This window comes from Hemicordylus capensis, unplaced genomic scaffold, assembly GCF_027244095.1.
Source record: "Hemicordylus capensis ecotype Gifberg unplaced genomic scaffold, rHemCap1.1.pri scaffold_27, whole genome shotgun sequence".
In the NCBI taxonomy this organism is placed as follows: Eukaryota; Metazoa; Chordata; class Lepidosauria; order Squamata; family Cordylidae; genus Hemicordylus; species Hemicordylus capensis.
The window spans coordinates 53364-77753 of NW_026513637.1; the positions used below are offsets into that span (position 1 = coordinate 53364).

The window sequence follows — 24390 nt, forward strand, 5'->3', positions numbered from 1 at the left end:
CATCACCTACTTGACTGAAAGCTCCCAACAACACAACATTCAGTAACAAAAAAAGAAAAAAGTAACAAGGGGGGGGGGAATAGCTGATATCCTGACTAATGAAGCACTGATGCAACAGTGTTGTTTTCTAGGAAAATGATCTCCCCTTCCTTCCCCAGCTGCCTGAGCCACAAGAAATAATGATAATAATAATAAACCCCCAGTGAGGCACTACCTTGGCGTGGTTGTGGGGCTTGCGTGCTCTGAGGAAGGTGAGAGCTATGCCAGAGGTCCAACCATACTGGACAGGTCTCACCAGAGGAGCCAGACGAAGAGTGCCTCTCCTATCAACAATATGGTGAGACGTAACTTTAATAAATCTATACCAGATCGGTCGTTGCTTGGGTCAACAAGGACTACACCAGGTGCTGGAGTCCCTGGACATCTAGTGGCAAGTGGGCAACAGGACTCAGGATCTTCAGTTGAATAACCCGGGCTGGAGACTGCAGGGTTACTGGAAGAAACGTCGCTTAACTGGAAAAAAATATACAAAAAATGCCAACAAGGAAATAATGATCTGCTATTACAAGTCTAGTCCAACTAGAAGAGGTTATTTTAAAAGAGTGTACCACATTTGGAAAGAGAAGCATCCAGATACAGAAATAACAGAAAAAAGGCTAGCAGACCAGAGAAGATTCATAATAAGAAATAATGTATTCACAGAAGTTGAGCTGGAAGAACTGCAAAGAGCAACACAGGCTCAAGATATGGAAGAAGAATTACCACCAACTGAAGAAGTTGCTCAGGTGCAGGTGGAGGAGGTGTTGGAAATCGAGGATGCCACTGTTGCTGAACTGTTTGAAAATCAAAACCAGGCAACCTCCCTTTTGCTTCAACTCAAAAACTCGAATGCCATTTAACAGAAAAACAACAAGAACTAAAGCAAAAAATAACTGAGCACATGAACCAAACAACCACGAGGGTTCGACTTCCAACTCTAAAAACAGTTGCCAAAAAACAACTTGCTCAGGCATTAAAAGATGTCAATGCTGCACTTGCAGAAATAACAACCAATAATTTGCAAGAAACAAACCAACTAATGTACAGTGCAGCAACAATAACAACACAAGAGCTTGGATATAAGATCAGTGTACCTGTAAAAAAAGAAAGTAGTACATCACCTAAATGGAAGATTAGATTAGAAAATAAAATCTCCAGGCTTAGATCAGATGCTAGTAAACTGAAAGATATGAAAGACAAGAAGCTGAAGAATGAAAACACCAAACAGTATCTGACCCAAAAATACCACCTAGATTCAAGGAGAATTAGAGATGTCCTGGAAATAATCAAGCAGCAAATAACAGCAGTGTCAAAGAAGATTATCAGATACGAAGCCTGAATTACACAACACAGGCAGAATCTCCAATTCCAGTCAAATCAGAGATGTTTCTACCAAAGCATAGAAGGAGAAACTGCAAGAAACCTAGAAACACCAAATAAAGAAGAAACAGTGCAATTCTGGGGGAAATAATGGGACAATCCAATAGATTATAATAAAAAAGCAGGCTGGATGAAAGAGGTCAAAAAATGTAACCAACAAATGCAAGATCTAATAATAACACCAGAATTAATAAGTGAAAGAGCAAAGAAAATTAAAAATTGGACTGCACCAGGCGACGATGAACTTCATGGCTTTTGGCTTAAACACCTAACAAGCCTTCATAAACAACTGTCAAGACAGTTCAATCATATTTTGCAAGGAGGTGATATTGAACAATGGCTAACAACTGGGAAAACTCATCTCATCAAGAAAGACCCAGCAAAAGGTGCAGTTGCAAGTAATTATAGACCAATAACCTGCCTGCCAACCATGTTCAAATTATTAACTGGAATAATAGCAGATGAGGTAATGCAACACTTATTAACTAACAAACAGCTTCCAGTTGAACAGAAAGGAAATTGCCCAAACACCAGAGGCACAAAAGACCAGCTGCTGATTGACAAAATGATTTTAGGAAATTGCAAGAGAAGAAAAACAAATCTAAGTGTTGCAAGGATTGACTACAAGAAGGCCTTCGACTCATTGCCTCACACATGGACACTAAAATGTTTAGAAACAACTGGTGCCAGCAAAAACATTCAGATATTTATAAAAAAAAGCAATGAGCATGTGGAGTACACAGTTAACAATCAATGGCGAGACACTTGGAAAGGTTAGCATTAGAAGAGGTATTTTCCAAGGGGACTCACTATCTTCTCTGTTGTTTGCAATCGCCATGACTCCACTTTCACAAATACTAAACAAAACAGGCCTCGGATACCAAACATCTAAAACATCAAGTAAATTCAAACATCTGCTGTACATGGATGATCTGAAGTTGTATGGAAAGTCCCAGTCAGAAATTGAATCACTGCTAAACACTGTCCGTATATTCAGTAGTGATATAACAATGGAGTTTGGACTAGACAAGTATGCTGCATTAATAATGAACAGAGGAAAAATAAGAAGAAGGAATAGAACTGCCCAATGGAAGCAACATCAAGAACCTGGGAGAGAAAGAACCTTACAAATACTTGGGCATACTCCAGGCTGATAACATTGCACACACTGAAATAAAAGAAAAATCCTAAAGTCCAAACTCAATGATGGGAACACCATACAAGCCATAAACACCTGGGCTATACCTGTTATCAGATACACTGCAGACACACTGCAGGAATAATAGACTGGACCCAGGCAGAGCTAGAGACACTAGATCGTAAGACCAGGAAAATAATGACCATCAATCATGCTCTGCACCCCCACAGTGATGTAGATAGGCTCAGGTGGAAGAGGAATGCTGCAAGTCCATCAAACAGTAGAGGAGGAGAAAAGAGGCCTTGAAGAATATATCAAGGACTGTGAAGAAGATGCACTTCAAATGGTCAATAACGCAAAACTATTCAACACCAATGAAAGAAAGCAGGCCTACAAGAAAGAACAAGTCAATAACCGAGCAGAAAAATGGAAAAATAAGCCCCTGCATGGTCAATATTTGCACAATATAAGTGGAAAATCAGACATCACCAAGACCTGGCAATGGCTTAAGAACGGTTACTTGAAGAAAGAAACAGAGGGTTTAATACTGGCTGCACAAGAACAGGCACTAAGAACAAATGCAATAAGAGCAAAAGTTGAAAAATCCACAACAAACAGCAAGTGCCGCCTTTGTAAAGAAGCAGATGAAACAGTGGGCTACCTAATCAGCTGTTGTCAAAAGATCACACAGCGTGACTACAAACAAAGGCATGACAAGGTAGTAGGGATGATACACTCGAACATCTGCAAAAAATACAAGCTACCTGTAGCCAAAAATTGGTGGGACCATAAGATTGAAAAAGTTGAAGAAAATGAAGATGTAAAAATATTATGGGACTTCCGACTACAAACAGACAAACATCTGCCACACAGTACACCAGATATAACTGTAGTCGAGAAGAAGGAATAACAAGTGAAAATAATCGACATAGCAATACCAGGGGATAGCAGAATAGAAGAAAAAGAAATAGAAAAAATCACCAAATACAAAGACCTACAAATTGAAATTGAAAGGCTGTGGCAGAAAAAGACCAAAATAATCCCAGTGGTAATTGGCGCCCTCGGTGCAGTTCCAAAAGACCTTGAAGAGCACCTCAACACCATAGGGGCCACAGAAATCACCATCAGCCAATTACAAAAAACAACTTTACTGGGAACAGCCTATATTCTGCGATGATATCTATAATAACAACAGCAACAGCACTGATGATAAAATTCAGCCATCACAGGTCCTTGGGAAGGACTCCAGGTCTGGATAAAACAAACCAGACAATAACACCTGTTTGACTGTGTAAACAACAACAACAACAATAATGATGAAGAAGAAGTAGAAAACAAATGAATCTGGGCCCAGGCTTACTTCTTGTTTGCCCGCACAGCGTGCACTCCAGCCCAGCTAGCGTCTCACAGAGAGACTCAGGACTTGTTGCTGAGCTGGTGCTTGGATGGGGACAAACACTGGCAATATCTGGTTGGACAGAATTGGGGACTAGGAGCCTAGCTGGTGCCAAGATGAGGAGTCATGAATGGAGTTCGAGTAAGCAGGTACTCAACCTTAGCACTTGAGCACATGTGGGATTCTGAATGGACATTTCCTCTTTGTCTCAGTGCTGCCATCTGTCGCTTTTGTGGAAAACTGGCACGTCCTTCTATCTGCATAATAGACAGTAAAAAGGTGTCTATGGGGAAATGAAAAAATTTGGCCAAAGACATGGCTGGGCAGGGAGAACTGAAATTTGGCGTGCACATAGTGAAGGATTGTAGGGCTCTGTATATTTAATTTCAATTGAATCAGACCATCCAATCAATCATCTTTATTATGGTCAAAGACCAGCACAAGATATAGTACAGATTAAAATTATTATAACCCAGAAAGATACAACTAAAATGCTGGGAATCCATAGCTATAGTTAGACTATAAAATTATAATTAGTAAAAAACAACTCTAAACATTTGCGGGGTGATTAATAAAATAAGATAAAACAGGAGTAAAATGATGCTTATTAGGATACAATCCTAGAAGCTGTGGAGCGATTAATAAAGTCAACAGGCAGCCCATTCATTAATTTGTAACTTTTTTTTAAGCAACCCAGAAATTGTACTCCCATCTGAGAATCATGGCAAAAAGTGATTAACATCTGAGGATCTGTGGAGAAGTGACGTAACATCCGAGAAGCTACCACAATATTTTTTAATTTTTAAGTAAATAGTCACCTAAATAAAGAAATAAATGCACAGGGATGCAGGCAAGCAAGCAGATACATGGCAGAAGATGGCTTCCCCACTGGCCCAGCCATCTTTGCCCAAGGGAAATAAGAAGTGGACTCGGTTTTGTATTCCCACCACCAATTTGCACTCCAAAATCCTGATATGCTCCTGTAAAAATTGCCCCAAATTTCCCTGAAATCTCCAAAACCATATCAGATAATTCTGAACTGTCATAGGATTCCGTATTTTAGATCAGAATTATTTATTTATTTATTCATCATATTTTTACACCACCCAAAACTTACGTCTCTGGGCAGTTTCCAACAAGATTAAAAGTAAAAAATTAATTAAAAACAAAACCAAAAAATTTAAAAGAAAGAAATTTAAAACAATTTGAAATTTTAAAACAATATTCTAAAAACAACATTAAAACAATCAAAACAATATCAGTTAAAAGTCTGGGTGAAGAAATGCGTCTTTAGATACTTTTAAAAAGATGTCAGAGATGGGGAGGCCGCATTCTGGACCAACTGTAGTTTCCGGACTACGTACAAGGGCAGCCTCACATAGAGCGCATTGCAGTAATCCAGTCTGGAGGTTACCAGCAGATGTACCACTGTTTTGAGGTCATTTATCTTAAGAAACAAATGCAGCTGGTGTATCAGCCGAAGCTGATAGAAGGCACTTCTGGCCACCGCCTCAACCTGGGACACCAGTGAGAGGCTTGGATCCAGAAGTACCCCTAGACTGCGTACCTGTTCCTTCTGGGGAAGTGTGACCCCATCCAGAACAGGCAGATCAAAATGGTCTCTCGAATTCCAATCCCGCACAATGAGTACCTCCGTCTTATCTGGAGGTATTATCTCTGATAGTCTCCAAAATGACCAATATCAGACCTTTTCTGAATCAGATATCCAAAATGGAGGGGCCCGTGGCAGTGGCCCCAGTGGAGCTGATGAGCCACTTTCATTGAAGTGGCTAGTCAATAGAAGTTGTGCCCCTGGTCCCATGTGTATGTGCATGCAAGTTTATAGTTCTGGTGAGGGTTCCCCCCCCCACTTTACATTACATTTTAAGGGCTACTTGTAAAGTTCAGTCTTCTCTGTGCTGAGTATGTGCTGTACAGCAATGATAGCTTCCTTTCCATGCTAACTTTGGAAGGCATTTATTTTATTTTTGCATTTATATCTTCCTCCAGGGAGCCCAAAGCAGTGTACCTAGTTACGTTTACTGTCACAACAAGCCTGTGAGGTAGGTTAGGCTGAGAGATAAATGACTGCCTCAGAGTCACCCAGCAAGTTTTGTGGCCGTATGGGCTTTGGACATGTCATGACTGTTCTGCAGCAAAGACATGAAGGGGAGGAGAAGGAGTGGAAGGCAGGGCAGTGCGGGGTGTGTGTGGTGCATTTCCAAATCTTGTCCCCAGGCCCACTCCAATCTTTCTATTTCCCTGCTTCTGGTAGTTGTTGCTAATTTCTACCCTATGTCTCTTTTTAGTCCCTTTGGGACCGGGATTCCCACCCACCCATCATTGTTGTTCAATATAAATTTTACTGGAATGTGATATTCGGTATAAATATTTGGAGGAGGAGAAGATGTAGCAGGAGGCTGCTCTTAACACGGCTGTAGGTTTCCCCACTCCCTCAATGCATGGGAGAGGTGATTTTTGCTGATCTTCCTTGCTGCTTATAGTGTTCTGTTCCTTCTAGAAACATGTCCCCGACCTCCAGAGTCTTGCAGCTGTCCTTTTTGGAAGGCAGAGTGCACTTACTGAGGTAGGAAAAATCAGTGCATGTTGCTGCCCCCAGCACATACACATGAATGCAGAGGCGTATCTAGAGAAAACAGTGCCTAGGGCAAGCACTGAAATTGCACCCCCTGTCCAAATATCTGACACCCATCTTTCAGATAACTTTACCATAATATCAGCTCAAAAATACAAGTCAAGCTTGTTAATCTTTAAATATTTCAAAAACTATCTAGCAATGGACGTAGCCAGACCCAAAAATGCTGCAAAACTACAATTTTCAGTATGCTGGGGCTCATGAAATACTCAAATACTATGTGGAGGTGTACTGCCTATCTAATTCTCTACTATGCATTGGAGCATCGCTATTACGTAAGTTTTAAAAATAAATGGAGAACTTGACTTTTCCCAGATACTCTGAAAATAATTAAAGGATATGCAGAGTAAACTGTTTCACTGCTTGGAATATATTCTAGTATTTCAGAAAGACAGTTAAAATGAGAGAAAGAGAGCAAGAAACTCCCAGTGGGCCTTAAAACTAAGGATTTCAAACTGATTCAAAGATAAACTCACCATTAATAGCCATATTATTAAGACATCACATTTAACTCACTTATCACAAGAAGCCAAGAGCAAATGAATACAATCCTAACTCATAAGCTTCAGCTCAGTATTCACAAGCCTTGATTCTCTGTACATAGTGCCAAACTAAATATGTGTACAGTGACTTATATTATGTTAATTTTTTTAAAAAAAGATTACCTGTAGCCCCTTCAGGGGACTGTCTAAAGGCCATGGGGGTGTCTGCAAAAGTTCCTCCCCCCCCCCGCTGGCCTCTAGGGCCTCCCAGGGACCATTTGAGCATCTGTGGTGGCCATTTTTAAAAATAAATTTTGTTTTAAAAAATGGCCGCTGAAAACAAAATGGCCACCACGCATGCTCAAATGGCCTCTGCAAGGCCTGGCATGGCCTAGGTTCTAACAGAGGCCATTTGAGCATGCGTAGTGGCCATTTTGTTTTCGGTGGCCATTTTCTTTAATTTTTTATTTTAAAAAATGGCGCCCCCCTTCAAGTGGCGCCCGGGGCATGTACCCTGCCTGCCTTACCCTAGATACACCCCTGCATGTATGCGCATACCCTTGAATGCTGAAGAAGTGGGGACACCTCTGGCTGTGAGGATGCAGTCTCCCGCTGTGTCCTTACTTCCTTAATCACAATCCCAACAATCATGACTGGAGCAAAGGGCAAAAAATGTATAAGCCAAGAGCTTAGAAACCAAAGGAAAATGAAAGGCACCTGTTTAAAAAGGTTACTTGATTATGAAGGCTGCATCCACTTACGCTATCACAGGATGCTGTTGGGGCATGTTAATTTTACCCCCAGTAGGTAAACAGCTGAGCACTAGGGAAGAGCACACACTCCACTTGTAGAGTAGTTAGCACAGAGTTTAGTTGTTGCAGCTCTTTAAAGAAAACACATGGAGTTTCTTGTAGAACTAAATACTAATATTTATTGGTTAAGTACACTTGGATAGGAAAGATCTTATCCTAATCTAAAGGACTACATTCTGAATAGGTAAAGAGGGAGAGAGATGTTTCCATTTGCTCTCTAAGAGGAATGGAAGGATTGTGGGGTTCAACAGGAAATACCTGAAGTGTAATATCGGGGGTCAGAGTAGCGAAAAGTAGAACAGGTAAGGAGACCCTTATTCACTATATCTATTCCCAATGCCCCTAGTCATTATCTATCTTTAGGATAGTTGGTTCAAAGGGTCGATGCACTGGAACACCATCTGCATACAGATGCAATAGGAGTGATGTCCTCTCCAGTTTGTTGGCTTGTTTGGATGAGTTAATTCTGTTTCTGCATCATAATCGACACTGTCTGGGCTGGCTTGGGCAGAATTAATTCCAATATGAAGTCCGCGATTGAAGCTGGCAAATAAGAGAGAGGAGTGTAGAGGAACTTTGCATCCCAGCCTGGTATGTAGCGAATACACGGGCGGCTGGATGTCAGGGCATGTTCGATGCAGTTGGTGACCAGGCAGAGGTTCTTGTTGCTTGTATCTATGAAAAGTTGCAATAAGTTGCGGTCTGTGTGTGAGAAATATGAAGCAAAGGAAAAGTTAGGTTCACAACAACAGAGGGGATATGCTGACATTTTTGGTAGCTGAAGGTATATAATAATTACTGCTTGTGGAGGTCCTCGACAAAGGGGAGGCAGGCACCTACTGTACAACAATCCTCAATGCTTGAGAACTGAGACTCAGTCAACTTGGTGGCCTTCATATTTGTAGACACACAACCCCCCAACAGAATTACTAGAAAATAACTTGTCCTTTTTACTCACAGCTCTCAAAGTATCGCTCTCCATAGGATTCCTTGATTTCAGAAGGGAGCCGGCTCCACACATCCCAGAAATCTTTTTGTGCATCATCATAAATAGGTGTTTTGAACGTCCCAGGCTCAACAATGCAGACTTTGACACCAAAAGGATGGAATTCTCGCCTGAATTATAACCAAAATATCATGGCATGACACTTCTGATAGAGCCACTATATGAAATTTGATTTTTAATTTGTACATTGTGCTCCTGAGAGTTATTGCACAGGATTGTTCTGCCCTTTTGGGTAGACCCGCCCTCCCAATAGCCACAATTTCCCTTTGTTTTTGAGGCCTAAATCAAGATGGGGAGGATGGAGTGCCTGACAGCAGCAATGTGTCCCACAGAGATGTGGATGCATGGAGGGCATAAGCAGTGTTCCCTCTAAGATGTACACATGTGCGTGCACTCACAATTTTTTTAATGTCAGTTCAGTTAATTTTAAATCTGACTCAGATTGAATCAGGAAGTCCCCATTCTGCATGCACACACTGCCTTGATACTGCTGCCCCAAACAAAACCTTTTCGCACGCAAATGGGGAAAAAATAAGAGGGAGCAATGGTTGTAAGCAAACACAATTGTGACATTGCAGAAAATCATTACTAAAAACCATGTGGCATGTCTACAAAGTCATCAACCATAGCTTCTGATTTCCTAGCTTTGGGGAGCTTGAGCCAATATAAGATAATCTTGACTCTGGTCTTAAAGTGGCAGGCTTTCAACCATAAAATGGTTTGTGTAAAGGCAATTTTAGCATTAACAGTGTTGGCAATATATATTTTATATATTTCTCAAACCATTGTAATATATTATGTATTATAATAGGGTCTTGAAACCATCATTGTTATATACCATGGTGCAACCATCAAGCAGTAACAGCTGTTCCTTTCATGTTACTGGAAGTTAACCCTGTCTTGACTGATGGGCAGTGACCTCTGGGGATCAGTCACTCAGCACACGATGGTTGGAACCTTGAGGGCCATGCAGGAGGAAAAGCAGACTTTTTTTGTTGTCAGTTGGAGCCTGGCTGTGCTTGCAACAGGATGGGTAACCATGGAGGTGGCTATTGAAAAAGACTGAAGATCCTTGAGAGACAAGATTGCAGGATACGTGAAGCTCATTATGTGAGTAGTGAGTTTCCAAGGAAAAGGGGTTTTAGTCTAGGGAACAGTTTGCTAGTTAGTTCGCGTCAGGAACTTTTTTCTTTTTGTGTGCTTTGCAAATCCTTACAACTGTTCTATTGTGTTTTATCTGTAATGTAAGAAACACTGAGCCTGTGTCCAACTATCCATCCAGGGCACTGCAAAAGTCTCTGTAACCTTTAAAGGGGCTTTTAAAGGTTCCTATATCCCTGTTCCTTGCAACTGGGGTGCTTTTTGAAGTATTATTCAAAACTACTGAGTGTTTCTTTTTACCTGTACCTAAAAGCTGAGAGAGCCTCAGACAGAAACTGTCTGTAGTATTTCTGAATAAAGATTTCCTTTTTCTTTTGTTCTTTTCAATTTTGATAAGCCTCTGAGTAGATTTTTAACTCAGGAAAAGAGGGCTGAAAGGCGTTTACTCTGGTGCAAGACATGTCTCAATTTTGTTTGCTCAGCAATGCTACCAAGGTTTTCTTACCATGCGTAAGCTACACGTGGTGGGTTTTTGAACTTTCCCACTAGTCAGTCAGTCATGTTTATTTACAGTCATAGACCAAAATTTAAAGCATACATAATAATACACATGATATAATAATAATATATACATGATATAAACAGAGACATAAGCTCATCCTAATCAGCCGTTTCCAGTTTGCATAATCTGGTTTACCATCTGTTGTCTAGCATTCTTAGCTGCCTCACAGAGCTTAGCAACTTCTGATCTGAGAGCAGATAGTTGATGTAGAATACATCTGTATGTCCTGGGAAGTCAGCCAGTAATGAAAGATAGACTCCTGTTCTCCAGAGCCGCAAGGGCATAGTCTCTGCTCTTTTGGTATCCCTCTAAATTTACCTTCTAGTTCAGCTGAAGGTAACACATTAAATCTGGCCAGTGTGAACATTCTGCAGTACTTAGTAATGGTAATTTTGTTGAAGTAATTCGCAGGTTTAGTATTATACATTTGTAGTCCCAGGAAAACTTCTTTAGAGATTAAAGTAGGGATGTGCACAAAACCGGTTTGCCTGGTTCGATTCGAATTCGAACCATCTTCGAACCAGGAGGGGGTGGTTCGGTTTTGGTTTTGCTCGAACCTCCCCCTGGTTCAGTTCGAATTCAAACTGGTTTGAACCGGTTCAGACACCCAAAAATTGGTAGGATGGTAGCCCGCACCCAGGGGTACCTGCCACCCAATTCCCAAAGCAATCGGACACTTGTACGATTTTTTAATGAATTTTTGAAGATTATTTACATTTTTTTCTCATAGGATATAATGGGACTCCAAACATCCCATTATTCCTTATTGTGGAGTACCCATGGGTGCCAACAACCATGCAAACCCCGAAGCAATCACACACCCCTATGATTTTTTATGAATATTTGAAATATTTTTAATTATTTTTCTAATAGGATCCGAACCAGCCCATATCCCCTATTGTGGAGCACCAAAGGGCACAAAAGTGGGGGTAGGTGGTAGACAACCAGGGGTGCCTACTATCCACAAAGTTCCAAGGAAATCGGACACTCCTCTGATTATTGGTGAATTTTAAAATTATTTTGGAATTCCTCATGAGAATAATGAGGATTGCAGCAAATGTATAGCTTCACGTTGGGGAGAAAGGGGTGTCCTAGAGTGGAGTGTGGTGGGTGGTAGTTCCCAAGGTGGGCAAGGAAGCTATCAGAATTATTTGAAAGGAATTGGGCAAAAGGCTGATTTTAAAGTGATTTTTGAAGTTTACACGTCTTTAAGGTTTTTCTCCATAAAGAAGCATGGAGGTGTCAGAAATGTATAGCTACACGTCGGGTTAGCAATGAGAGTGGATTCATAGTTTGTCATTGAAAATCTTATATGCTACCAAAGAATCTACACTCAGAACACTTCAGAAACAACAAAACCCAGTACCCCATGGGTTAGCAACCCATGGAGGTGGTTGGCACCCTCACTCTGGGCCACCCCAGCACCCCCCAAGTGCAGTTATGGGGCTGCTTAAACCTGCATTCTTCCCTATGGAGAAAATCCTTAAAGCCACTTGTGGGGTGCTGGGGTGGCCCAGAGTGAGTGGTGATCTAGTGCAAAGAGGGTGCCAACCACCCCCATGGGTTGCTAACCCATGGGGTACTGGGTTTTGTTGTTTCTGAAGTGTTCTGAGTGTAGATTCTTTGGTAGCATATAAGATTTTCAGTGACAAACCACGAATCCACTCTCATTGCTAACCTTAAAGACACATAAACTTCAAAAATCACTTAAAAACCAGCCCTTTGCCCAATTCCTTTCAAATAATTCTGATAGCTTCCTTGCCCCCCTTGGGCACTACCACCCACCACACTCTGCTCTAGGCCACCCCTTTGCCCCCGAAGTGAAGCTATACATTTGCTGACACCTCCATGCTTTTTTATGGAGAAAAACCTTAAAGACGTGTAAACTTCAAAAATCACTTAAAAATCAGCCCTTTGCCCAATTCCTTTCAAATAATTCTGATAGCTTACTTGCCCACCCTAGGAACTACCACCCACCATACTCTGCTCTACAACACCCCTCCCCCCCCCGACGTGAAGCTATACATTTGCTGCAATCCTAATTATTCCCTATGAGGAATTCAAAAATACTTTAACAATTCACCAGTAATCAGAGGAGTGTCCAATTGCCTTGGGGTTTTGTGGGTGGTAGGAAACCCTGTCTGTCTACCACCCACCCTGCTTTTGTGCCCCTAGGTGCTCCACAATAGGGGATATGGACTGGTTCTGGTCCCATTATACTCTATGAGAAAAATAATTGAAAATACTTCAAATATTCATAAAAAAATCGTAGTACTGTCCGATTGCTTCAGGGTTTAGGTGGTTGTTGGCACCCATGGGTGCTCCAAAATAAGGTATAGTGGCCTGGTTTGAGTCCCATTATACCCTATGAGAAAAAATAAAAATAATTTTCAAAAATTCATAAAAAATCGTACAAGTGTCCAATTGCTTTGGGGTTTGGGTGGCAGGTACCCCTGGGTGCGAGCTACCATCATACCAATTTTTGGGTGTTTGAACCAGTTTGAACAGGTTTGAATTGAACTGCTCCCTGGTTCGTTTCGAATTCGAACCTGCATCTCGAACCTGATGGCTGGTTCGGTTCGAATTCAAAACTTTGAACCACCCTGGTTCAAATTCGAACCGGTTCGCACATCCCTAGATTAAAGATCGATCAGTCTGCATTTCCATGTCATAGATCTGCTGCTTTAGTATCAGTCTTGCATGAGAATAACCCATTTCTAATAAACCATCCGGACTAAAGCCATATAAACTTATTTGGTGAGATATTGACTGCTTCCAACTAGAGTTAAATTTATCAATAAAAATTAGGTGAGCAAGGCCTGTAGAGAAGAAAGACAATCTTAACCAGAAGCTCAAAATGGAAAACCACATCCGGGCTTCCATCTTAGGCATACCAGTTTCAACCCTCAATATTACGTTGGGAACACATCTAGGGATCTGTAAAATAGATCTCAAAAACTTTGTCTGAAATTTCCCACTAGTCTAGAGAAAGAGAGTCTCCCTGGACATTCACACAAATTCAAGGGGAGTTAAGCTCTGTAATTAGGGCATGGTGGCAGCGATTAAGCTATTGAAGAAACAGTTTAAGTTTAAAGGAACAAAGGCTGTTCTCCAACGGTATCCAAGCTCTGTAGCAAGGTAGGATGAAAAGCCTTCCAAATGCATCTTCTGCTTAGCAGATGACCATTCCTTTCCTCCTATCTTGTTTTTACTCACAGACAATTGGAAAGTCGGAGCATACACAGCCCCCAAACTTGGGTAAGACACATTTCCTACCCTATTTATAATTGTATCCTATTAAGTGTCTGCCCCTGGCACTGGGGAAAGCAAAACACTGTGTGGAGGTTAGTACAGTGGGAAATGGTTCTCACTCTGGGAATTTCTTGCCAAAGTGCCACCCATTTGAAAAATACTGAAGGTCACTGACCTAGAGAGTTTTCCTCAATGTCAAAACAAAGACTCCCGAACCTAATCTAGGAGTTAGGAGAGTTAACATTTCTCCCTCTCTCACAACACTAGATCCAGGGATCATCCCATGAAACTGAACATCAGGAAATTTAGGACCAACCAAATGAAGTACTTTTTCATGCAGCACATAATTAACCTATGAAGTTCCCTGCCACAGGATATGGTGATGGGCACCAGTTGGATGGCTTCAAAAGGGGCTTTGACAAAGTCATGGAGGACAGGTCTATCAATGGCAACTAGTCTGGTGGCTATAGGCCACCTCTAGTCTTAGAGGCAATATGCCACTAAATACCAGTTGCAAGGGAGCAACAGCAGGAAAGAGCGCAAGCCCTCACCCCCTGCCTGTGAGCTTTTTGGAGGCATCTATTGGGCCACTGTGTGAAAAAGGATCCTGGACTAGATAGGCCTTGAGCCTGATTCAGCAGGGCTGTTTGCATGTATGTGTTCATGCATTTGTGTTATATATGTGTGTTGGTTTGTACATGTTTCTGTGGTGTTTGTGGTGCATGTTTGTTTCTGTTTGTGTGTGTTTGCATGCAGATCTGTGTGTGCTGCATGCATGTTTGTGTTATCCAAACCTGCACATTGTACATCAGTCATTTTAACCAAATTTGGAGAAAGAGACATCAAAAAACAGTGGATAAAGTTTGAGCAAAAACAGATGAATTTGTCAATTTTCAGCACTTTAAAACTTTCTTTACCTGTGGCAATTTTCATTGAATCACTTTTAAATCATCAGATGTGTAGACTTTATCTAGCAGGCCAGGCATGCCAAGTTTCAGATTATTAAAAGCTTTGTTATATTTTTAAGCAATCCAAACTTTGAAGCTTACTTTACCCCCCCCCCCTTTTTTCCTGCTTGCCTTAACTGAAGGGGCACTCTTGTGCCCCTCTAAGTTCATGGGTTCTGGAATCCGATTTGTGGAAACCAGAATTTATGCGTACTAGGAAGTCTAAGAAATGAGGCATAGGATTTAGTTCTGTAAGGTTTTCTTACCATGCGTAAGCTACACGTGGTGGGTTTTTGAACTTTCTCACTAGTCTAGAGAAAGAGAGTCTCCCTGGACATTCACCCAAATTCAGGGGGAGTTAAGCTCAGTACTTAGGGCATGGTGGCAGAGATTAAGCTACTGAAGAAACAAAGAGAGAATGATTCAGCATTTTTCTTCCCCTCACGTGAGCTTGCTTTGAGACAAAGCCTAGGTTAAATCCGCTACACATGGTATGTAAAACACTGTATTGGAAGGTGCACATTGAATGCTGGGAAGTGTAGTCCTTCCCAGCATTTCCTCCATCAAGCTCTGATGAGGAGATTACACCTCAGTGCTCAATTTGTGCCTTCAGAGATGGTGCTGGGGCTTGATAGGGCTCCATGTCATTTTAGGCTGCTTCACACAATCCACAATAGAGTAGCAGACACACCCTACCCATGCTCGTGAGCTGTGCTCATCGTCTGCGAGTAAAAAGCAAGTTAGGAGGAAGTGCTCATCTCGAAGCAGCAACTGGGCCAGAGGGCTCCATCCAACCCAGCAGCGGTATCCACTGTAGGATGAAAAGCCCTCCAATCCATCTTCTGCTTAGCAAATGACCATTCCTTTCCCTCCTACCTTGTTTTTACGCACAGCCAATATGGTGATTCTCTTTATTTAGCAGGGGGAGAGTAAATGGCCTTATCCACTCCCAGAACAGTACCTCCAGTGACTGTTGCTGGTGTTTATTTTTATGTTTCTTTTTAGATAGTGAGCCCTTTGGGGACAGGGATCCAACTTACTTATTTATTATTGCTCTGTGTAAAACGCCCTGAGCCATTTTTGGAAAGGCAGTATAGCAATCGAATAAATACAATAAATAAAAAATTTCCTACCTTGTTTATAATTGTAGGTTTCCCCACTCCCTCAATGCACATCTGCGGGAGAGGTTATTTTTGCTGATCTTCCTTGCTGCTTATAGTGGTCTGTGCCCTCTAAAAACATGTCCCCGACCCTGAGAGTCCTACAGCTGCCCTTTTTACAGAGGTAGCAAAATCAATGAATGTTGCTGCCCCCAGCGCATGCCCATGCATGCTGAAGAAGTGGAGACACCTCGGGTCTGTGAGGATGCAGTCTCCCGCTGTGTCCTTGCTGCCTTAATCACTATGCCAAACAGCATGACTGGAGCAAAGGGTAAAAAATGTATAAGCCAAGAGCTTAGAAATCAAAGGGAAAGGAAACACACCTGTTTAAAAAGGCTGCATCCGCCTAGGCTATCAGAGGATGCTGTTGGGGCATGTTTATTTTACCCCCAGTAGGTAAACGGCAGAGCACTAGGGAAGAGCACACACTCCACTTGTAGAGTAGTTAGCACAGAGTTTTGTTGTTGCCGCTTTTAAAGAAAACACATGGAGATTCTTGTAGAACTAAATACTAAGTATTTATTTGTTAAGTACACTTGGATAGGGAAGATCTAATCCTAATCTAAAGGGCTACATAATGAATAGGTAAGGAGGGAGGGAGATGTTTCGATCTGCTCTTTAAGAGGAAAGGAAGGATTGTGGGCCTCAACAGGAAATACCTGAAGAGTAATATCAGGGGTCATAGAGATAGAGACAGGTAGAACAGTCAGGGAGATCCTTACTGTCTTTACTCCCAATGACCCTAGTAGTCATTAGGATAGTTGGTGCAAAAGGCCAGTGCACTGGAACACCATCTCCAAACACAAGCAATAGGAGTGATGTCCTCTCCATTCGATGACTGGGCAGAGGTTCATTTCCCCCCACCTTTCACTGCTTGCCTTAACTGAAGAGGCACTCTTGTACCCACCTAATTTCATGGGTTCTGGAATCTGGTTTGTGGAAACCAGAATTGATGCATACTAGGAAGTCTAAGAAAAGAGGCATAGGAGTTAGTGCTGTAAGTAATGAAGGCGAGAAAACAGTCCTGTAAGTTTCTAATTCTGTCCTTGACAGCAGTCACCTTTCCACCACCTGTTATTCAGCCCGGTTACTCTGTCTTTAGCTGGAGGACCACTCTCATGCCACTTAATCGAGAAAGAGGAAAGCTGCAGAACTGCTATTGTACCTCAGACTGTCTGAGAAGGATTCTATGCCATACTTGGATGGAGAATAACCTCCAGCGAAGATTGAAACTCTTCCTGCCATACTGCTGAGGTTGACTATCCTCCCTCTGGCTCTTCTCACCAGGGCCATCATGTGCAGCGTCACATCGATCGTCCCAAGCAGGTCGACATTTATTACCTTTGCAAAGTCATCCTTAGTCAGCCATTCAGTGGGAGCCACTGGAAAACCTATACCTGCATTGTTTACCAAGCCCCAGAGCCCTGTGTGAGGAGAGAATATACATATTAAAAACTATCCCTATCATTCCAACTCTTTAACTATCTTAAAAATGGAATATATACATCTATTGTAGCTTTTATGTAGCTGTTGTACTATATATAAATGTTGATACATATTCTAGAATATAAAAAACTCTGTATTAAGTGCAAAGTTGAGTCACACATTCACTGATGTACCAAAAGGCATGGAGATTGTAAGGCACCCAACCTTAACATCTTTACTGTGTAAGCAGTAAACATGTTCCTCCATATTATATATTGTGCTCACCTAATGCACCCACTCCTTAATTTCCTTAATGACCTTAATCTCACATGCTAGCAAAATAAGGCTCAGGATCATCCAACACAGATTAGAGGCCTATGTGGAAAGGGACATGCCAAATGTTCAAGCTGGTTTCAGAAAAGGCTGAGGAACAAGAGACATCATTGTTGATGCATGCTGGATCATTGAGAAAGCCAAAGAATACCAGAAAGTACGGTAGTCAATATGTGCTTTATTTACTACAGAAAAGCCTTCGATTGAATCAACCATGTCAAGTTGTGGAATATTCTTAGGAAAATGTGCATCCCAGAACATCTCATTGTTCTCATGGGAAACCTATACATAGGACAGGAAGCCACAATCCAGATGGAATATGGTGAAACAGACTGGTTCCAGATCAGCAGAGGAGTAAGACAAGGCTGTAGATTATCTCCTTCTTTATTCAATGTATATGCTGAACAATTACTGAGAGAAGCTGGACTGGAAGAAGAGAAGCATGGTTTTAAAGTTGGAGGAAGAAACATCAATAACCTGCGTTACGCTGATGACACCACTTTGATAGCTGAGAATGCAGATTATCGGCAAGCTCTAGTAATGAAAGTCAAGGAGCATAGTGAAAAAATGGGACTACATAAAGAAGACTAAACTAATGACAATGGGTACAGCAACCAACCTCCAAATTGACAATGAAGACATTGGAGTGGTGGATAGCTTCTGCCTTTTAGGATTGGCCATCAACATTAAAAGATCCAGCCATCAAGCAATACACCACAGATTAGCAGTTGGTAGGGTTGCAATTAAGGCCTTTGAAAAGATATTTAGATGCTGTGACATGTCCATACCTACAAAGATTAGAATCGTTCGGACAATGGTTTTCCCCGTGACACTCTATGGATGTGAAAGCTGGACTTTGAAGACACAAGATAGAAAATGTATTGATGCTTTTGAACTTTGGTGCTGGAGAAGACTTTTGAGGGTACCATGGACAGCTAGGAGAACAAACAAATGGACCATAGAACAAATCCATCCAGAATTTTCCATTGAGGCACAAATGACCAGGCTCAAACTATCATATTTTGGACACATTATGTGAAAACCCAGCTCATTTGTGAAGCCCACAATGCTGGGGAAAGTTGAAGGAAAGAGAAGAAGAGGACCACCAGCAGCAAGGTGGATGGACTCAGCAATGAATGCACTACTAAGGGACCTTAAAGGCTAAGTTGAAGACAGATCTTCCTGGAGAGAATCTATCTATGTGGTCACTAACAGTCAACACCGACTTGATGGCACTTAACCAATCAATCACATGCACTCACAATTTCCTTATTTCTTTGCATGTTGAAGACAACTATAAAGTTGAGGCGGTGGTATGCTAATTAACAGTGCAATATAGTTAGATGCTCAGCTTTTTATTTTGATCACCACTTTCTTGCAAATATTCTTTTTTATAGATAGATTTTTACCACTAAAATCAGAAAACTTTGTACACAACTGACTGTCTTCAGATAATCTCTTGGGCTAAACTCTGCTGTGTGAGGATTTAAATGTTTCTCTTCACACCCCTCAAGATAGTCATAAATACGGAGTGTGCTTCCTCCTTTTTGTTACCAATTTGTACCCCATAGTGATCATAGAAATACTTGCCCCCCTTTTCACCTGACTCAGTCTTGTATCCCTCTCTACATCCTTCATTTCTTGACTTTGCCACTTACTCCCTAAACCAATATGTAGCCTGTTAGTACTAACAAATGCAATTTCTTCAATCCCTATGGAGACATAGGGAAAACAGGGAATTGGTGTGCACACTGCAAACAATTCAGACTCCTGCACTTTAGCTATTCTTTATCAGTTTGATCTACAGCGATATGCAGATTTTCCTTTCATGCCATGTGAAGCTCCAGTTTCCAGTTTCTTCTGTCAAGCAGTTGTTCAGGTCACCAGAAGAACCAGGGTGATATCATCTGGTCAGCTGGTAATCGTGACTGCTCCCCAGAACATTGGAAGCTGCATGTCTTGCCTCATCCAGGTACAACATAGATACCTGATGAGAGAAGAAGAGAGAGTCAGTCACCTTTGTTCCCCACGCATCCTTTCACCCACTCGGTTGCTGCAGCCACACTCTCCGTGCTGGTGATATCCAGGATGGTGGTTCTCAGGCGCTCCGAGGTGGCCTTCTGCAGCTGCTCTGCTCCCTTCTCAGTAAAACAAGCTGCCAATACCCTCATGCCCTTCGCATCCAGCTGCCTGGCAAGCAGGTTTCCAAAGCCAGAGTCACAACCAGTGATGAAAATGTGTTTCTCTGTCAGGGTGTCCACAGTCTGTCTCTGCCGGTACCATCGGTGAAGGACGTAAATCCCCATCAGGGCAGCCAGGTACAGCCACATGGCTAAAAGCTTCAAAGAAGGAAGGAACCAAGTGGAATATCTGGAGTGGTTATGATTTCCTCAAGTCCCTGTTTCTTGTAAGCTGAGCAGAGCAGGATCCAATGACTAAGAACAGTAGCAGATGAAGTCAAGGTAACAGGACCTTTATCGCAGCCTCCTCCCTACTCTCCAAAGCTGCTTGAGAGGCAAAAGAGATGTTGCTTGAAGAACAGCTGACAGACTGGTGAGTCTTGCCTCTGGGGAACTAAGACATCTTGTACTGGTTGCTGTGAACATCTGCAACCATGTTACAAGTTGAGATCCTGGATACTGCCTGAGGCCCAGGGTGTAGCAGCTTTATAGCTTTACTCAATATAGCTTCACAAATATACAGTGGCATAATGGTTGGAAACAAAGGACTCTAGCAGCCTTGCCCTTACTTTCCACAACTGCTTTATGGTTTAGCAGACTTTGCCTGGGGTACAGTTGACAGCCTGCTCCCTGCCCCTGGGCACTAGGACTCCTGGTGCTCATTTTGGTCAACAGGGTACATATGGGACGTCATCTGTGGTCCATGGTATTGAAGCAGGAGCAGCTGGGACAGCTCAAGGGAGGGAAGAATAGACTCCCTTGCAGCTCCTGAACCATTTTAAACAGCTCTGCTAGACAAGATTGAATGGAACTGAATGGTGTTGGTGAAGTCAGATTTCTTTGCCACCATCGCTGCCACAAAGTAGACCCCAATAGCTTGCGTTCAGTCTTATTCACTCCGAGTTTTCTGCCAACAACGCTCAAGCTGCCTACTTGTCTGTTTCATCTCTTGCAATTCTCCTGTATACCAGGAGGAGAATGACAGGGTTCGGAAGTCAGGCAAGGATGCTTCAGTGCAATCATGTCAATCACCCTAACTCAGAGGTGCACCTAGTTAATTTTGGAGCCTGGACCTAAAGACCGTTGGAGCAGTGTTCCCTCTAAGGCGTCCGCACATGCGTGCACTCACATGTTTTTTGACCCCACTGAGGAATGCCCCATTCTGAATGCATGTGCGTACAAACTGCCTTGATACTGCCACCCAGAAGACAATTCATTCTGCACCCAGATGAAAAAATCCACTCTCATTTCCTACCATAGAATCAACTCTCAGATGAACACCTCAGAAACAACAAAACCCAGTGCCGCATGGTCTTGTCTTTTTTGTGGTGGTTGGCACCCTATGTGCACAACAACACAACCTGCTCTGGGCCACCCTGGTGCTCCTCTCATGGAGTTATGGGCCTGCTGAGACCACCTGAATAATCCGCATTATTAACCCTTCACCAATTTATGAAAGTTGGCTTGTAGCAGGCACCCATTGGGGCAACACTACCCTTCCCACTCTTCTGTCCTCTGAACACCTCTTCTGCCTAGAATATGCCCCAAAGACATGCCATCTTCAAATTTTATTTTATTTTTTTGCTAAAAATCACTATTTTGCCTAATCACTCTGAAATCTTTTTGGTAGCTGCCACCCATTCGGGCAATACCACCTGACCTACTGTGGCATTCCTAGGAGGAATGAAACACAGGCACCCACCACAGGCATATGGGCGCTCTCTGTTCCCATTGTATCATAGGGTGGATGCAACACACAACAACAGCAGCAACAGAGCTTTGCAAAGAGCAAGGTTTCCAAAGGTCACACACACCACATCCACTTTCCCCCACAATTCCCACCAACTATCTCCACCAACAGAAACCACAGGAGCAAGCGAGTGTGATATTGCAGATGCAGACTAGGGCTAACAACAACATCAAATGCCCTCCCTCCCCCAAGCATTTCATCAACAAGCAAAAGACACAGCTACATCTGTGGCACCTGGCCATAAGCGGTTAAGTAAGTTCAGAATGGTGCAGAACAGGACTGGCAGTGAAACACCAAGGTTGGGCCCCGCTCCCACCTACACAAGTAGAAGTGTGATGACAACAACATTGGCACACATTTTTAAACAAAAAAAATTGATGATGATAGAACTCACAATATGACCCAATCTTCATTGCAATTGCAAACGCTCAGAGAGAGAACCTGTCCTGTGCCCATCCATGAGGTCACCAGAATATAGGCACAACATCAAACCAAGGCATTTGAATAGCATAATATATACTCCTAGACTAGTGACTGTGTAGTGGGAGAACAACATATACCTGTGTGTGTTTGCTCTGCAAAAGGGCTGGGGTTGGGTTAGGGTTAATTTTTGCAATGTCCTCGGAATGCTATATGCAAGACAGACAGGCCGAGACACAATATGTGAGGGCACCAGCAGCAAACTTATCCTTGGACACGGCTGAGGTTGGGGTTGCCCCCAACCCCAATGTGACCGAATGTGACCGAATGTGACCGAATATGACCGAACTTGAACAGTTCTGTATGGAGGAGTGGGCAAATATTGCTCCCTCTAGATGTGCAAGGTTGATAGAGAAGTATCCCAACAGACTCAAGGCTGTTATTAAAGCAAAAGGTGGTTCAACAAAATATTGACATGGGGGGGGGGGTGATCCTTTTTCAATCTCAGTAATTCTTGTTTTTTGTCTCTGACACTTTTTCTGGACTGTAATTGTGATGTTTTTCAGTTGGATGTTATAGGTTGCATTGGATAAGTACAGCTGGTGAAGGGAATTTTCTTTGTGTTTTCATTTCAGGATGTAAGGGAACCAGAATTTAAGGTCTATCAAAGGGGGTGATTCTTTCCTATACCCACTGTAGATGGTAAATTCACATTCAGGTAATGACAAAAAAGTCAAATTTCTATATAGGCTGAATGACTGTGCTCTAGAACAGATGGTCTTGGAACCAGCCAGAGAGAAGGCAACCTTGGACTTAATTCTGAGTGGCACCCACTGACCCAGCATCAGGTCAGTGTCATCGATGCTTTAGGGAACAGTGACCATAGTGACATGAAGTTCAGTATACATGCGAGGAGAGAATCACCAAGGAAGTCTAACACAGAAACTTTGAATTTCAGAAGAGGAAACTTCTCCAAAATGAGGAGTATGGTGAAAAGAAAGCTGGAAGGGAAAATCAGGAGAGTCACTTCACTTCAGAATGCATGGAGTTTACTCATAACCACAATACTTGAAGCCCAGTTAGATTGTTTACCCAAAAGGAGGAAAGCTACCACTATGTCCAGGAGGATGCCAGTATGGCTAACAGGTAAAGTCTGTTGAAGAAGAAAAACGAGCATTGGCGGAATACATCAATGAAATCCAAGAAGAAATGCTACAGGAAGTGAGTAAGACAGAACTGTTGAAATAAAGGAATCAAAGGATGAATACAAAAAATAGCAGATGAGGAATCAGCAAAAAAAAAAAAAAGGCACAACATACTATTGCATGGTCAGTTCTCTAATGACATACAATTGAAAGTCAACGATAGCACAACATGGCAGTGGTTAAAGAAGGGGACACTGCAGAAAGAAATGGAAAAATCTCATTTTTGCAGTCCAAGAACGATCACTACCAACAAATGTTATAAAAGCAAAAATTGATAAGACCCAGAAAGACAGTAAGTATTGGTTATGCAAGGAAGCGGATGAGACAGTTAAACACCTTGTATGTTGTAAGAAAATTGTGCAGACTGATTATAAGGAAAGACACAATAAAGTTGCTGCGATGATCCAGTAGAAATTTTGCAAGAATTACAAATGGCCAGAAAGCAATAATTGCTGGAATCATCTGATTGAGAAGGTCACAGAAAATGAGGAGGCAAAAATCCTTTGGGATGGGATTTTCGAATACAAACTGATAGGCATTTAGTGCACAATATACCAGATCTGACTGTTATCAGGAAGAATCGAGCCCTGATAACTGATATTGCAATCCCAGGGGATAGATGGGTCACTGAAAAACAATTGGAGAAAATAACTAAATACAAGAAACTTCAGATTGAAATTGAGTGGCTCTGGGAAAAAAACCACACAATAGTGGTGCCCTTGGTGCAGTACCAAAAGAACTTGAACACCATCTTGACACCTTGGGCATCGATCAAATTACAACACATTAACTACAGAAGGCCACACTACCCATTGCAGCACGAATACTACAATGCTATCTTTAATTTTTCTTTAGTTATCCTAGACCCTTGGAAACAGCCCATAATTAAAGTACCAAATCCAGTCAATAACATCTGGTAGAGCTCTTTGCGAAGATGGCATCTCAAAGAGAAGCATCTGGCTAGCAGTCCAGATGTTTTGGCTCCCATTTGGTCCAATTATCTCTCATCATTATGATGGAGATCAGATTGTATGTAGGGCTAAGTCCCCCCCCCCAGTGGGGGGAGTTTGGGGAGAGTTCCCTGGATGAACCCTTGGAATAAACCTTTCTGCGTAAGCAACAGGCTGAATGAAAGAGGCAAATATT

The 24390-nt window shown here is 42.1% G+C and overlaps 1 protein-coding gene across 1 annotated transcript; it reads right to left on the reverse strand.

Moving 5' to 3' along the window:
- Positions 1 to 7995: 7995 nt before the first annotated feature.
- Positions 7996 to 20019, reverse strand: LOC128339159 (retinol dehydrogenase 16-like). Its single transcript, XM_053282717.1, has 4 exons — positions 19707 to 20019; positions 17097 to 17355; positions 8862 to 9019; positions 7996 to 8605 (listed from the first exon to the last, which is right to left on the reverse strand). Exons 1-4 carry the CDS (start codon positions 20017 to 20019, stop codon positions 8364 to 8366), a joined length of 972 nt encoding a protein of 323 aa, XP_053138692.1. The 3' UTR covers positions 7996 to 8363.
- Between the last annotated feature and the right edge of the window lie 4371 nt (positions 20020 to 24390).